Genomic DNA, 16,698 nt, shown 5'->3' with positions numbered 1-16,698 from the left:
TATTTAATTTACTTTCCGTCATTTAAATTCTAGAAGGTGTATAGGTTGCAATTTTTGTGATGTAATAGTAATTAGGATTCTATTTTGCATCCCCCAATTTTTTGGTTATGTACCCCCTAATCCCGAAGCTCTGTAATAGCGTAGGATTTAATTTCCGCAATTTATTTTCTGTTAATATATTAACTGCGTGGTTAGTAAATAGGGAGTGATAACAAGTAATTGAACTTAGCTCACTAATCCAAGATCAAATATATCTGAATTAACCACATGATTGCTACACACACTCACCTCTAAGGTAACATCCTCTTGTGCTGCCTTCTCGATAAAATAGTCAAGTCCCTTGGATATAGGGATACCTTAGCTTGCTGCCTTCGATTCAAAGTCACCATGTCCCTCCGATAAAAGATCATAGTCCCTTCGAGTTGCCTACGATAAATATGATCTCGTCCCTCGATAAAATGGTGATAGTCCCTTCGAATGCTAAGGTATCCTTATTGTTGCCTAAATGACTATTATATCCTTCCCTTAGACTACCCTCCCTCTTTATGGTAGGGATAGTCTTGTGGTGAACGATATTCTCGATGACCCTTTGATGACCCGCACATCCAATTGAAAGACTTCCTGCCCTCTCATGGTATGGATAGACCCTTTCGTCCGAAAGACTTAAAGAACAAGAAAGACGAATTTAGGGTAGGTAGTTCTTAATTGCTTGCTCAATTCAAACAAATTCAAAATACTTTTCACACCTCCTTTTCAAAACTATTCAAAACAAGGCTACGCTTATTTACAAGCTAAAGTCCTTAACGAAATCTTTTTACTATTCACACACGACACTTTTCAAACATTTCAAACAATTCAAAAGTGAGCTAAGCAATTAAGAGCCCATGGAAAACCATGGATGCAAAGGGTGCCTTACATCTTCCCTTTGTATAACTTACCCCCTGAACTCAAAATCTTTCAAAAGGTCTTTCCTGTTCTTTTTGCCTTTCCAATTGGATAAAATAAAAGTCGGTGGCGACTCTTGCTATCCGCAACATTTCTAAAAAGTCAGTTCACCGTATTACAATGTGAAATTATTAATGATGATCCAGAACCACGAACTATGAATGAATGTCAAAATAGACATGATTGGAAAAATTGGAAAGATGCTATAGATACTGAGTTAAATTTTCTTAATAATCGAAAAGTATTTGGCTCTATTGTGGTTATACCTAAAGGTGTGAAACCTGTTGGGTATAAATGGATTTTTTTAAGAAAACAAAATGAGAAAAATGAGATTGTCAAATACAAAGCTCGTCTCGTTGCACAAGGTTTTTACCAAAGATCGGGAATTGATTATGAGGTAACATATTCTCCTGTTATGGATGCCATTACTTTTCGTTATTTAATTGGTTTATCAGTATTTAACAATCTTGATATGTATCTTATGGATGTTGTTACTGCTTATTTATATGGATCACTTGATACTAATATATACATGAAAATCCTAGGAGGATTTAAAATTCCTGAGACATCAAAACCTAGAGAAATGTATGCAATTAAGTTGCAGAGGTCATTGTATGAGTTAAAACAATTCGGGCGCATGTTGTAACACCCTTCTAAACCCCGCGGCAAATTAAATAAATATATCAGAGTAAAACATAAACACAAGGGTGTCACAATTATTTAAAATAAATAAACCAATCATGGTCAAGTCATGCTTTATTAGGAAACGATTTACCAAAGACACAATTATGTTTATCACAGTGGAATAAAGAACATCATCAACAAAACCAATTGGAACCATAATCCAACACCAAATAAAATAGAGAATTCTCATAAATCTCTATAACTATCGTCCCCCAGTGTTACAAGATCAGAGCATGACCGACACGACCCAAAACAACGGATAAACTCTACGAGTCATCCTCACCGAGCACTAATGCCGCTACTCCTTAATCTGAAAATTGTCAACAAGTAAGGGTGAGTCTCATTCTCAATTAATCAATGTTATGCATTCATAAGCAACAAAACATCATAATGTATCATTCACCCAATTTGTCATATATTTAGATTCACATCTATTATTCATCAATTCACACAATAATAGAATACATTACCAAAAGACAACACCATAACAATTACACCATCATCAAATATTATAACATTGGACAATCTTCCATTCATGTTATAATTATACACAACAACCTAATGCAAATTCAACTATATGCATGTGGTACCAAACATGGGATAACCCATCTCACCGATCCACCACCATAAAGATTCGGCTACTTCTCTCACCAATTCCACACAATGGGAATTAGCTACCGCTGTCCCACCACCATAAGGGATACAGCCCACAACATGATTATGAAATGCATGTATCAACCATAACATGCTCACCATCAACATTAAACAACCAAATGTCATAATCATCAACCACCACGATAATCAATAGCCACACACAGTTATGCTATTTCTCAACTACAAATAAATACATATTTTACATCAACAATATATGTATATCAAGTACCAGTTACAACCATGACATCATAACAGATAAAACATTCACCACACAGTGCAACAACAATAGCACCCCTCACAATCGTGTACCAAGTACAATAAATCAACCCAACAATAACAGAGCATTTACATCATCATTCATCAAAACACATGATAACCATATTTACCATGAACAACATCCATTTTGCATAACAAGCAGGAGCAATCATATCATAACAACACACACCATTGCACATATTCCATTATGCAAACAACAATCATTGCACCTCATCAACTATGCAAAACAAGAGTAAACCAGATTTGAAGAAAACGATACTTTTCAAAATAAAATCAAGTTATTGTTGTTATATTTATTTTATATGGTGGAACATTCAATTTAAGGAACGACGTCCAAAACGGCGTTTAAAACGGACTTACGGTTTGAAAGTTACACATTTTTACATTTTTCAAAGAAGACAATTATCGCTACAGCACGCGGCGCCAACCGGGTTCGCGGCGCGAAAAGAGAAAAAGTTACGCCTTCGCGGCGCCAACACATGGACACAGCGCGACCTGAGCGTATCACAACTTCCTGGTTTTCTGCCCAACGGTTCGCGGCGCAAACAGAGGTTCGTGGCGCGACCTGGCGATTTTGCAGAATTACGGGTCTGCGTTCAGACTCTGCGATTTCACATCCTTTTCACCCAAAAACGATTCCAGACATCGCATACAGGCATATAATCATCGAATTTCTCATCACACATCATTATACATCAAAACAACACATCAATAACCAACAATTTATACAAATTCATCAATTATCCCAAATCATAACATACCTAACAATATCAAATCCCAATATACCCAATTGAATCGAATCATACGTTAATCCATCCCATTACCCATAATCACATAATAGAAATTAACCAGAAGAGTCCCCCTTACCTTAGCCAAGAGTTCTTGATTGGTCTCTCCCTCCATTGCTCCTCTTTCACGTTCTTCGTGTTCCAAACTCTTTTCACATCCCTTTCTCTTATTCTCAATTCCTTATTATTTTATAAAATAACTTTTTAATTAGAATAGGGCCTTTACTAACATAACACCCCCTCATTCCTTAGCATCACACATGGTCCAACACCATAACCATCCTTTCCCAATTAATATCCCACAAACCACCAATAATTCTAATTATTAATTAAATTTCCATTTAAATTAAAAATTAAAATATACGGGTGTTACAACTCTCCCCCACTAAAAGAGTTTTCGTCCTCGAAAACATACCTCAAGTAGCCAGCTCTTACAAGAGTCCTTCACCTGACTCTCCAACTCCTAATTAACATTACCATTAGTCAATCCTCAAAATCCATCTGACATAACCAACAGGAAACATGTTTCATACATCCAAATCCCAGTTCTTACGTCGCATTTGACCATCCAAAAGGATACCACTCGCTATATCTCCAAAAGGTTAACAACAACAGAACATTGAGGTACCACCTATACAATACGCTCAACAGCTGAGTAATACAATTACACAATCCATAGTATGATCACACTTGATCAACAATGCAGTAATGCATTCCATCTACCAAATATACCAACCTTAGACACACTCTTTCATCTGAGCGATAAAATAATACTTACACTTTTTGCCAACTGCTTCCTTCAAGAAACTCAATACTCATATTCCCATACTATTGATTCCAATTATTTGACTCCTCTTAAGTCAAACCATCAATTATCTAACACTTTACATTCCTCTTTTTCCGCACTACTCTGATTACTCATCACAATCATCTATACCAATTAGACTTCCGAGTTATGCCCAACTCTGGCCCTCTTTACTTATTTGTTCAAGAATCATTCTTTACCATCCATGGTACTAATTCACTACTCAGCAATCCTTACTCGCATCCAGCGAAAACCAATTTCCTGATTTACTTCCTCTATTTAAACATCCTAACTATCAGAACAAGTACACACAAGTAATTGTAATCACACTCGCCAGCCTCAATACGCCATTTCTTACAAAATAATTTAAATTAAGTCTCGCTCTTCTCTAAGAATCAAATCAACCTCATCCTTCTTAGAGTATAATTCCTTATTATATCTGGAATCCACAATACCAACTTAACAACAAAACAAAATTATTATAGAATCATATAGTATCAACTCGTCATCTTAACTTCGCCGAATACATACTAGTTAACTACGTACAACCATAATAACATATTCATCATCTCGGCAATTATTCAAAAGAGTTATAATTCTTCGACACGACATCCTTACCTCCACTGGATTCTAAATCCAACATATAGATCAACACATATTCTCTATGTAAGCTCCTGACATATTAATTCCTCACTTGCCACCAGTAGTACTCATAACACTACTCCACATCACACTTTCGCTGTGCGACTCTGATTTACCCGTCTTAAGTCATTTGTCCATCATGTTGCACTCTTTCATATCCACCTCTTCATAAATTCACACAACATAGTGAGTGATTATTCCCACGGCTTCACACTCATCACATCTTATACCATTAAGGTAACAAAACAAGTTCATCTCATTTATAAGATTCCGTCTACTATCAACAAGAGATTAAGGGTGATCAAGTCCTCAATTTGTCAATAGATAGTCGTCATCCATATGTAAGCATAAACCGTTGTTACTACATAATAGTGTCCTTTCCGAGTTTGCACCCAAACTCATTAACATCGTCATAGTTCAATAATTCACTACGGTGTCCTTCTTCTAGAATATTCTTCCGAAGCTCAAAACATCAGAAACACAAATCCAATCACTCAACCTCATTATATTATTCCCGTCGATTCTGAATTCAACGCCTTTACCTTGGTAATTCAAAGTCAACCTATCGATCAACTCAACATCATCTTTCTGACCTTCTCTAATCTCGTCAAGAATACCACTAGTAATCTCCTAGCATACCCAATCTAACACTATTGCGAGTTCCTTCACATACTAACTCAAGTCTCTAAATTGTCCCATTAAATCCAACTCCTTCGCCATTAGCACCGACATATTTAAAGACTTCCTACGCAACGCAGTAACACAACACTCGTAACTCGTGGTTTTACTCCAAATTCTATGACATCCTTCATGCCCAAATATCATCCCACTCGACATCTCAACAAAGTCTTCCTCATATTCAATAGGTGTCAGAAATCCTCTAAAATTCTTCTTTTATACTTATCGTTACTCTGCCATCACAAATACGACTCCAAGAGTTCTAAAGTTTATTCCATCTTCTCTACCAATTCACTTCTCACTAAAACCCATCGGTATTCAAACCATCTTTATTACCGAAAATCTCATCAACAACATATTCCACTCAATTCTGTTTCAAACAATCATGATAGTAGGCATTCCTATTCAACAAGTTTCACACTTCCTTAACCGACTTCACAATATCTCCTTATAGGATCAATCTATTGTATTTATAACTCTCCCATAAGGTAGAACATAATTTCACCTCTTCGTAGGCTCAAACGGCACATTAATCCGACACTCGGAACTCAAGATATGAATTTTCCAATCGTTATCCGAAATGCAACATCGACATCATGCAGCGACGCTCTATACGGTATTCCCAAAACTCTTCGAATGGTACATCCAATTCTTAAAATTACTTCTCAACAAACCTTCTAATTATTCCTTCAATCCGTTCGACACTGACACTGACATCCCGTGCAGTACCAATAAACAAGTCTAGTTATAAGAACAAGAGCAACCGCAACTTCACCTCTTTCCAACGTCATCCTGTCACAATTAATCATGTTACAGCTGCTGCAACTATTTTTATAACAAAGTTCATCTCGTTAGCTTTCCGACGCTTCAAACGGAACTCAAATCGGATGTCCAGAACTCTAGTTATGAATTTTCGAAGTTTCATAACGATTCAACAACTGTCCTGCGTTTTTCTTACGGAAATTCCGCTCTAAACTCATCATCTTCAAATCAATCACGTCCTAAACAGCTCCTTATCATATCTCTTCACTTCCAAACATTCTTATAATTTGAACAACACATCCCATCGCCAAATTTCGTCTTCTGCAACATCGCGAAACTAAATTCATGTACGCCATCATCAACCTTCTTATCCTTGAGATCATACTCGTCTCTTCGCATTACTCGCACGTCAAAACATTCTCAACAACATCGATAATCTCTACCATCATCTCAATTACTGTGAGATATTGGATCGAACTCTAGTATTGTCGAAGGGTAGCTTCTTGGTTCGACAGTTCGACAGAGTTAAGCATGAAGTCGAAGGATTGTTCACATGCTGGTGTCGAAGTGTGCATGCTGTAGTCGAAGATGGGTCTAGCATGCAGATGTCGAAGATGCTAGAGTTGTTAGCATGTTAAATTAGGTTTTAGTGTTTAAACCCTAATTTGTTAAATTAGCTTGTTTATTAAGTTGGCTTGTGTAATGGGCCTTGCTGAAAAAGCCCATTAGTTAGTATGTTAGGTTTTATTATAAATAGCATACTAGTCTCTCATCATTGCCAAGCTGCAAATCCTAATTTAGGGTGAGAGAGGTTATTTGTTATTCTTGTAAACTTGTAATCTTGTTTTAAGAGAAAGTAAAAGAATAGCAGTTATAACCAATTATTGTGTTCTTATTCTCTTCCCTAATTCCCTATTATACTTTGTTATTGGTATCGTTTTTCACAACAAATTGGTGCGGTGAGCGTGGAGAAGATGCCTTCAACAAAGTATGAGATTGAAAAGTTCACCGGAGTGAATGATTTCGGTCTGTGGCGCTTGAAGATGAAAGCTCTACTGGTTCAGCAGGGTTGTTTGGAAGCGTTGAAGGGAGAGGCAGCCATGAATGCAGAATTGACGGCAGCGGAGAAGACGAATATGATCGAGAAAGCACACAGCGCAATTTTGTTGAGCCTTGGTGATAAGGTTCTCCGGCAGGTATCAAAGGAGACGACGGCATCAGGGTTATGGGTGAAACTTGAAAGTTTGTATATGACCAAATCGCTGGTAAATCGACTCTACCTGAAGCAAGCTTTGTATTCATTCAAGATGATTGAAGACAAAGTATTGGCTGAGCAGTTGGATATGTTCAACAAGCTGATTCTTGATCTTGAAAATATTGATGTGAAGATCAATGATGAAGATCAAGCGCTGTTACTATTGTGTTCTTTGCCTCGATCACATGCTCACTTCAAAGAAACTCTCTTGTATGGAAGGGAGTCCCTGACGTTTGAAGAAGTTCAATCAGCCTTGTACTCTAAGGACTTGAATGAACGAAAGGAGCATAAACCTTCGACTGTTGGCGAAGGTTTGGCCGTTAAAGGAAAACTCTTACGAAAGGATGGTAAGTTCGACAAGAAGAAAGGCAAAAGCCAGTCGAAGACTTACAGTGGCGAAGCATCTGGCATTCGATGCTACCATTGTAAGAAGGAGGGTCACACAAGAAAGGTGTGCCCTGAACGCTTGAAATATCATGGAGGTAAGGATAATGGCAACGCTGCCATTGTTCAAGATGATTTCGAATCATCTGATGTTCTTGTGGTTTCAAGCAGTGACTCTAAGAAGGAGTGGATTATGGATTCAGGTTGCACTTGGCACATGACTCCAAACAAAGACTTGTTCGAGGAATTATGTGATCAAGATGGTGGATCAGTATTGCTGGGAAACAACAAGGCTTGCAAGATTGCAGGTGTTGGATCTGTGAGATTCAAGCTCCATGATGAGTCAATAAGGTTGTTGACTGAAGTCAGGTATGTTCCTGATTTGAAGAGAAATCTGCTTTCTCTTGGTGAATTCGACAAGAAAGGATATGTTTTCCAAGGAGAGAAAAGTATCCTAAGAGTCATGAAGGGTTCGAAGGAAGTCTTGAGAGGCGTGAAGAAACAAGGCTTGTATACCCTTGAGGCTGAAGTTGTAAGTGGTTCGACAAATGTTGCATCCACGAAACCTTTGTCGAAAACAGAAATCTGGCACATGAGATTGGGCCATGTCAGTGAAAGGGGTCTGGTCGAATTAGGGAAACAAAATCTGCTTGGTGGAGACAAAGTCGAAAAGCTGAAGTTTTGTGAACCCTGTGTACTTGGAAAATCTTGCAGAGTGAAGTTCAACAAAGGCAAACAAAGAACACATGGATCCCTTGATTACATCCATGCTGATCTTTGGGGGCCTGCAAGGTGTCCATCACATTCAGGAGCAAGGTATTTTCTATCCATAGTAGATGATTATTCCAGAAAATTATGGGTATTCATCCAGAAGACTAAGGATGAAACTTTTGAGAATTTCAAAAGTTGGAAGACTCTGGTTGAAAATCAGACTGGCAGAAAGGTCAAGAGGTTGAGAACCGACAATGGCCTTGAATTTTGCAATGAGGCATTCGACAGTTTTTGTGCTGCCTTTGGTATTGCAAGGCATAGAACTACTGCAGGTACTCCACAGCAAAATGGTTTGGCTGAAAGGTTTAATCGAACTATTTTGGAGAGAGTCAGATGCATGTTGACTAGTGCGGGGTTAACAAAGGTGTTCTGGGCTGAGGCTGTTTCGACAGCAACATATCTGATAAACAGATGTCCTTCGACAGCGTTAGATATGAAGACACCTGAAGAAGTTTGGTCGGGACATCCACCAGATCTCGACAAACTGAGAGTATTTGGCTGCGTAGCCTATGCTCACATTAGGCAAGACAAGGTCGAACCTAGAGCTCTGAAATGCATGTTCATGGGATACCCTGAAGGAGTCAAAGCTTATAGGCTATGGTGCCTAGAGCCAGGTCACAGGAGGTGTATCACCAGTCGAGATGTAGTTTTCAATGAAGCTGAAATGGCTTTTAAGAAAACTAATGATGTTGGTCGAAGTACAGAAACATCTGACGAAGAGCTGGAACAGGTAGAGATTCCTGTTGAGGTGGAGCATGTTGATGCTGAATTGCATATCCCAGATGAAGTCGAAGAAGAAGCAGAAGATGCTGAAGTTGAGGAAACTGACGATGACTACCTATTGTCGAGAGATAGGTCGAGAAGAGTCATCAAGCCACCTCAAAGACTTGGATATGCAGATCTTATAGCTTATGCCTTAATCTCTGCAAGTGAGGTTCTAGACGAAGAACCTAGAGACTATAAGGAAGTTATGAGGAGTCGAAATAAGACTGAATGGCTGAAGGCCATGGATGATGAGATGAAATCTCTTCATGATAATCATGCTTGGGAACTGATCAAGAAACCTGCTGGGGCAAGGTTAGTCAGTTGTAAATGGATTTTCAAAGTTAAGGAAGGAATTGAAGGAGTGACGTCAAAAAGATACAAGGCAAGGTTAGTTGCAAGGGGTTTCACTCAGAAAGAAGGTGTCGACTTCAATGATGTGTTTTCTCCTGTTGTGAAGCATAGGTCCATTCGAATGTTGCTTGCCATGGTGGCACAGTTCGATCTTGAACTGGAACAGATGGATGTGAAGACTGCATTCTTGTATGGTGATCTAGATGAAACGATCCTGATGAGGCAACCTGAAGGGTATGTCGAAAAGGGGAAGGAAGATTATGTGTGCAAGTTAAAGAGATCTTTGTATGGGCTGAAACAATCTCCTTGACAGTGGAATAGGAGATTCGACAAGTTCATGGCACGCATAAGTTTCATTAGAAGTCAGTTCGACCACTGCGTTTACTTCAGATTTCGACCTGGTAATTCATTTGTTATTTTGTTGCTTTATGTGGATGATATTCTCATAGCAAGCAACAATGTTGAAGATGTGATGAGGGTGAAGGCTGAACTCAATAAGGAGTTCGATATGAAGGATCTGGGAGCTGCTTCCAGGATTCTTGGAATTGACATTCGAAGAGATAGAAAGAAGTCGAAGTTATGTCTATCTCAAGAGGCATATCTACGGAAGATTCTTGAAAAGTTTGGTATGTCGAATTCGAAGCCAGTTGTGACTCCAACAAACCCTCAATTCAAGCTGAGTATTGATCAGTGTCCCAGTACTGATGTCGAAAGAGCCTATATGAATAGCATCCCATATGCTAATATAGTTGGTTCTTTGATGTATGCTATGGTCTGTACTAGACCCGACATAGCATACGCAGTAAGTCTTGTAAGCAGGTACATGGCGAATCCTGGAAAGGCTCACTGGCAAGCATTGAAGTGGATTCTAAGGTACATAAATGGATCTCTAAACAGAGTCTTAATTTATGGTGGAGCCTTGGGTGAAAATAGTAAAGCAGCAATAGAAGGATATGTCGACTCTGATTATGCAGGTTGTATGGATTCTAGAAAGTCTATTTCTGGATATGTTTTCACTATGTTTGGCACAGCAATTAGTTGGAAAGCAACTCTTCAGAAGGTTGTTGCTCTATCAACCACTGAAGCGGAATATATTGCTCTCACTGAAGCTGTGAAAGAAGCATTGTGGCTTGAAGGTTTTGCGAAGGAGCTGAAACTTCAAGGTCGAGGTATCATTGTTAAATGTGATAGTCAAAGTGCAATACACCTGTCAAAGAATTCAGCCTATCATGAGCGAACTAAGCACATTGATGTGAGGCTGCATTTCGTCAGAGGAGTAATCGAGCGTGGAGAAGTCCAAGTGCTAAAGGTTTCGACTGAAGACAATGCTGCTGATATGATCACCAAGACATTGCCGAGTTGCAAGTTTTTCCACTGTATGCAGTTGATAAAACTGCATGAAGAAAGCTAGTCTGTTCCTTGACGTTGTAGAGTTAGGTCCAAGGTGGAGATTTGTGAGATATTGGATCGAACTCTAGTATTGTCGAAGGGTAGCTTCTTGGTTCGACAGTTCGACAGAGTTAAGCATGAAGTCGAAGGATTGTTCACATGCTGGTGTCGAAGTGTGCATGCTGTAGTCGAAGATGGGTCTAGCATGCAGATGTCGAAGATGCTAGGGTTGTTAGCATGTTAAATTAGGTTTTAGTGTTTAAACCCTAATTTGTTAAGTTAGCTTGTTTATTAAGTTGGCTTGTGTAATGGGCCTTGCTAAAAAAGCCCATTAGTTAGTATGTTAGGTTTTATTATAAATAGCATACTAGTCTCTCATCATTGCCAAGCTGCAAATCCTAATTTAGGGTGAGAGAGGTTATTTGTTATTCTTGTAAACTTGTAATCTTGTTTTAAGAGAAAGTAAAAGAATAGCAGTTATAACCAATTATTGTGTTCTTATTCTCTTCCCTAATTCCCTATTATACTTTGTTATTGGTATCGTTTTTCACAACAATTACTTACTAGAAATCCTACGGCAAGGTTTGCAACAATACTTCCTTTAATCACCGCTTCAACAGCGACCTTTCACATTGGGCTACTCACACGACAACATCACAATCCATCAGTAGCACTTGAAGCATCACAACTTCAAAATTCCATTTTCCAGAAATAACCACCATCTACTCCGAGGCACTCTAACTGAAATAACAACCACAGTCTACAGCCCATGTCACCTTCACTTCAGAAAACAATAACTCCCCACTCTCGTACTGCTGCCCTCCGCATCACGCTAACATCTTGTATTTGAGACATATCCGAGAAGCATAGCTTCTCCCCCACTAGTTTCAATCCCAATTCTGCAGGCAAACAGTTAGGACACATTGAGTACCGACAGTGTTTCACACACATGTCGCATACCGAAAGGAGAAATTAACAACAAGACTCTGGTCACATGACCGACTATGCTCTGATACCACTATTGTAACACCCTTCTAAACCCCGCGGCAAATTAAATAAATATATCAGAGTAAAACATAAACACAAGGGTGTCACAATTATTTAAAATAAATAAACCAATCATGGTCAAGTCATGCTTTATTAGGAAACGATTTACCAAAGACACAATTATGTTTATCACAGTGGAATAAAGAACATCATCAACAAAACCAATTGGAACCATAATCCAACACCAAATAAAATAGAGAATTCTCATAAATCTCTATAACTATCGTCCCCCAGTGTTACAAGATCAGAGCATGACCAACACGACCCAAAACAACGGATAAACTCTACGAGTCATCCTCACCGAGCACTAATGCCGCTACTCCTTAATCTGAAAATTGTCAACAAGTAAGGGTGAGTCTCATTCTTAATTAATCAATGTTATGCATTCATAAGCAACAAAACATCATAATATATCATTCACCCAATTTGTCATATATTCAGATTCACATCCATTATTCATCAATTCACACAATAATAGAATACATTACCAAAAGACAACACCATAACAATTACACCATCATCAAATATTATAACATTGGACAATCTTCCATTCATGTTATAATTATACACAACAACCTAATGCAAATGCAACTATATGCATGTGGTACCAAACATGGGATAACCCATCTCACCGATCCACCACCATAAAGATTCGGCTACTTCTCTCACCAATTCCACACAATGGGAATTAGCTACCGCTGTCCCACCACCATAAGGGATACAACCCACAACATGATTATGAAATGCATGTATCAACCATAACATGCTCACCATCAACATTAAACAACCAAATGTCATAATCATCAACCACCACGATAATCAATAGCCACACACAGTTATGCTATTTCTCAACTACAAATAAATACATATTTTACATCAACAATATATGTATATCAAGTACCAGTTACAACCATGACATCATAACAGATAAAACATTCACCACACAGTGCAACAACAATAGCACCCCTCACAATCGTGTACCAAGTACAACAAATCAACCCAACAATAACAGAGCATTTACATCATCATTCATCAAAACACATGATAACCATATTTACCATGAACAACATCCATTTTGCATAACAAGAAGGAGAAATCATATTATAACAACACACACCATTGCACATATTCCATTATGCAAACAACAATCATTGCACCTCATCAACTATGCAAAACAAGAGTAAACCAGATTTGAAGAAAACGATACTTTTCAAAATAAAATCAAGTTATTGTTGTTATATTTATTTTATATGGTGGAACATTCAATTTAAGAAACGACGTCCAAAACGGCGTTTAAAACGGACTTACGGTTTGAAAGTTACACATTTTTACATTTTTCAAAGAAGACAATTATCGCTACAGCACGCGGCGCCAACCGGGTTCGCGGCGCGAAACGAGAAAAAGTTACGCCTTCGCGACGCCAACACATGGACGCGGCGCGACCTGAGCGTATCACAACTTCCTGGTTTTCTGCCCAACGGTTCGCGGCGCAAACAGAGGTTCGCGGCGCGACCTGGCGATTTTGCAGAATTACGGGTCTGCGTTCAGACTCTGCGATTTCACATCCTTTTCACCCAAAAACGATTCCAGACATCGCATACAGGCATATAATCATCGAATTTCTCATCACACATCATTATACATCAAAACAACACATCAATAACCAACAATCTATACAAATTCATCAATTATCCCAAATCATAACATACCTAATAATATCAAATCCCAATATACCCAATTGAATCGAATCATACGTTAATCCATCCCATTACCCATAATCACATAATAGAAATTAACCGGAAGAGTCCCCCCTTACCTTAGTCAAGAGTTCTTGATTGGTCTCTCCCTCCATTGCTCCTCTTTCACGTTCTTTGTGATCCAAACTCTTTTCACATCCCTTTCTCTTATTCTCAATTCCTTATTATTTTATAAAATAACTTTTTAATTAGAATAGGGCCTTTACTAACATAACACCCTCTCATTCCTTAGCATCACACATGGTCCAACACCATAACCATCCTTTCCCAATTAATATCTCACAAACCACCAATAATTCTAATTATTAATTAAATTTCCATTTAAATTAAAAATTAAAATATACGGGTGTTACACATGTGGTACAATAGACTAAGTGAATATTTACTTAAAGAAGGCTATGAGGATAATCCTATTTGTCCTTGTGTTTTTATAAGAAAAACAATATCCGGATTTGTAATAATTGTTGTTTATGTTGATGATTTAAATATCATTGGGACTAATAAAGAAATCAAAGAAGCAAGAAATTATTTAAAGAAAGAATTTGAAATGAAAGATTTGGGAAAAACCAGATTCTGCCTTGGTTTACAGATTGAGTACACTAAAAATGGTATATTAGTACACCAATCAAATTATACAAAAAGGGTATTGAGAAGGTTCAACATGAACAAGGCAAATCCTTTGAGTAGTCCAATGATGGGTAGAACCCTTAATATTGAAAAGGATTATTTTAGGCCTAAGGAAAGTAATGAAGAGGATCTTGGCGCAGAAGTTCCATACCTCAATGCCATTGGGGCACTCATGTACCTTGCTAACTATACAAGATCCGATATAGCTTTTGCAGTGAATTTACTAGCAAAATTTAGTTCATGCCCTACTAAAAGACATTGGAAAGGAATAAAGCATATATTTCGATATCTTCGAGGTACATCTGATCTTGGTTTATTTTATTCTAACAATACAAAACCAATTTTGCTTGGTTATGCAGATGCAAGATATTTGTCAGACCCACATAATGCTAAATCACAAACTGGATATATATTCACATATGGCAATACTGCAATATCATGGAGATCTCAAAAGCAAACTATTGTAGCAACTTCTTCAAATCATGCAGAAGTAATTCCCCTTCATGAAGCAAGCAAAGAGTGTAGATGGTTATGATCAGTAACTCAACATATCCAGGGAGCGTCTGGTTTACCAATTGATAATAATCCCACAATTTTGTATGAAGACAATGCGGCATGTGTTACCCGGATGAAAGAAGGTTACATAAAAAGTGACAGAACCAAGCATATCCCTCCAAAGTTTTTCTCATTCACACAAGAACTGGAAAGAAACAAAGATGTTGATATTCAGTATATTCGTTCAAGTGATAACGTGACAGATCTTTTTACAAAGGCACTTTCTACATCAATTTTCAAGAAGCATGTACAAAGTATTGGAATGCGTCACCTTCGAGATCTTTAAAGAAGAGCTATATGTGTTCTGTTGAGGGGGAGCATAATGTTGTACTCTTTTTCCCTTACTAAGGTTTTTATTCCAATAGGTTTTTCCTAATAAGGTTTTTAACGAGACAACTTATGTTTCCATAGGATTCGTTTCAACAAGACTTCAACGGAGCACTGCGGCAAATATTTCAAAAGGGAGAATGTTATAATAATAAACAATTATTGTTATTATTATTATTATTATTTTAAAATAGGAATGAATAGTACATGTCTATCATTCATAGAAATTTTTCAACTTTGCACAGTAGCCATGCACAATAAATGCTAAAAACTTGACACTATAAATACCACTTCGTAGTATATGTAAAAGAAGCAGCAAAGTTTCTAAAGAAAACAATATACTACCAGTCTCTTTTATCCCTCTATATTTAGTATTCTTAACCTATAACAATTTATTATAAACCAATAAAATTAAGCAAACGTTAAATACGAATGATATTTGGAAAGTGATAAGATTTGATTTGTTATTAATTAAATAGATACTGGTATTTAGATTTATTATTTATGAAGTGAGTAGTTACAAATTTTATTCTTATCCAAGATTTTTTTATACGAATTAAATATTTATAAAAAAATCAAGCTTGAACAGAGGTCTCTTCTAATTCGGGGATGACTATGAACAAACTGAAATCAAACTTAAGGAGGAAATCAAACTATTGAAACAGGGCCTACTCCGATAAAGTGGCCGACTTGGATCATATTATAGCCGAGGAGAGATAGAAATGAGAAAGCTTGGCCTAAGAGGACCAAATCACAATCTTTAAACTTACTAAAGAAGTGAAGGTAGCCAAGGATTTCAATTATGAGGATAAAAAATCTCTCAAGAAATTTATAGTTGACGTCCTCTCCAGTGGCGACGAAGCTTTTGACAGGGCCAAAGCTCAAGTGTTGTGCCTCTAACCTGAATTGAATTTGTCTGAGGTGGATTATTTTAAGGTGGTGCTGGATGGGCGCCTTATAGACTTGGAAGAAGCCGATGCCGACCTTTTGTCGGGCAGCCTCAGAAGGACCTTGTTGATGAAAACGCCAACAAAAGTGAAGATGACAAACCCGAAGAGTAGTTCTTTTTATCCTTTCTTTTGTTAGTCACCAATCTGATGCGTTTTGTAATCTCTAAATCTCTAATGTCGTGCTGGATTCATTTTGTAATTCCCTTTTTAACTATAACAATCGCTTTTTCCTTTCCGGCTTTATAAGAATTTCAGCGTTAGTTAGATATTATTAAAACTGTAGCAG

The 16,698-nt window shown here is 37.6% G+C and overlaps 1 protein-coding gene across 1 annotated transcript; it reads left to right on the top strand.

Annotated features, from left to right (window-relative positions):
- The first annotated feature begins 14,614 nt into the window (after positions 1 to 14,614).
- Positions 14,615 to 15,421, top strand: LOC131605915 (secreted RxLR effector protein 161-like). The gene is made up of 2 exons (XM_058878204.1): positions 14,615 to 15,101; positions 15,186 to 15,421. Exons 1-2 carry the CDS (start codon positions 14,615 to 14,617, stop codon positions 15,419 to 15,421), a joined length of 723 nt encoding a protein of 240 aa, XP_058734187.1.
- Positions 15,422 to 16,698: the final 1,277 nt, after the last annotated feature.

This window comes from Vicia villosa, linkage group LG5 (genome assembly GCF_029867415.1).
Source record: "Vicia villosa cultivar HV-30 ecotype Madison, WI linkage group LG5, Vvil1.0, whole genome shotgun sequence".
NCBI lineage: Eukaryota > Viridiplantae > Streptophyta > Magnoliopsida > Fabales > Fabaceae > Vicia > Vicia villosa.
Note: the sequence above shows the minus strand (reverse complement) of the source record. Positions and strands in the feature narration are given on the sequence as shown.

What these genes read in the sequence shown, in the direction of transcription:
- LOC131605915 (XM_058878204.1), top strand. Translation starts at nt 14,615, where the DNA reads ATGAACAAGGCAAATCCTTTGAGTAGTCCAATGATGGGTAGAACCCTT. An exon ending in TCATGAAGCAAGCAAAGAGT is followed by an intron (nt 15,102 to 15,185) that starts GTAGATGGTTAT and finishes TTTTGTATGAAG; the next exon opens with ACAATGCGGCATGTGTTACC.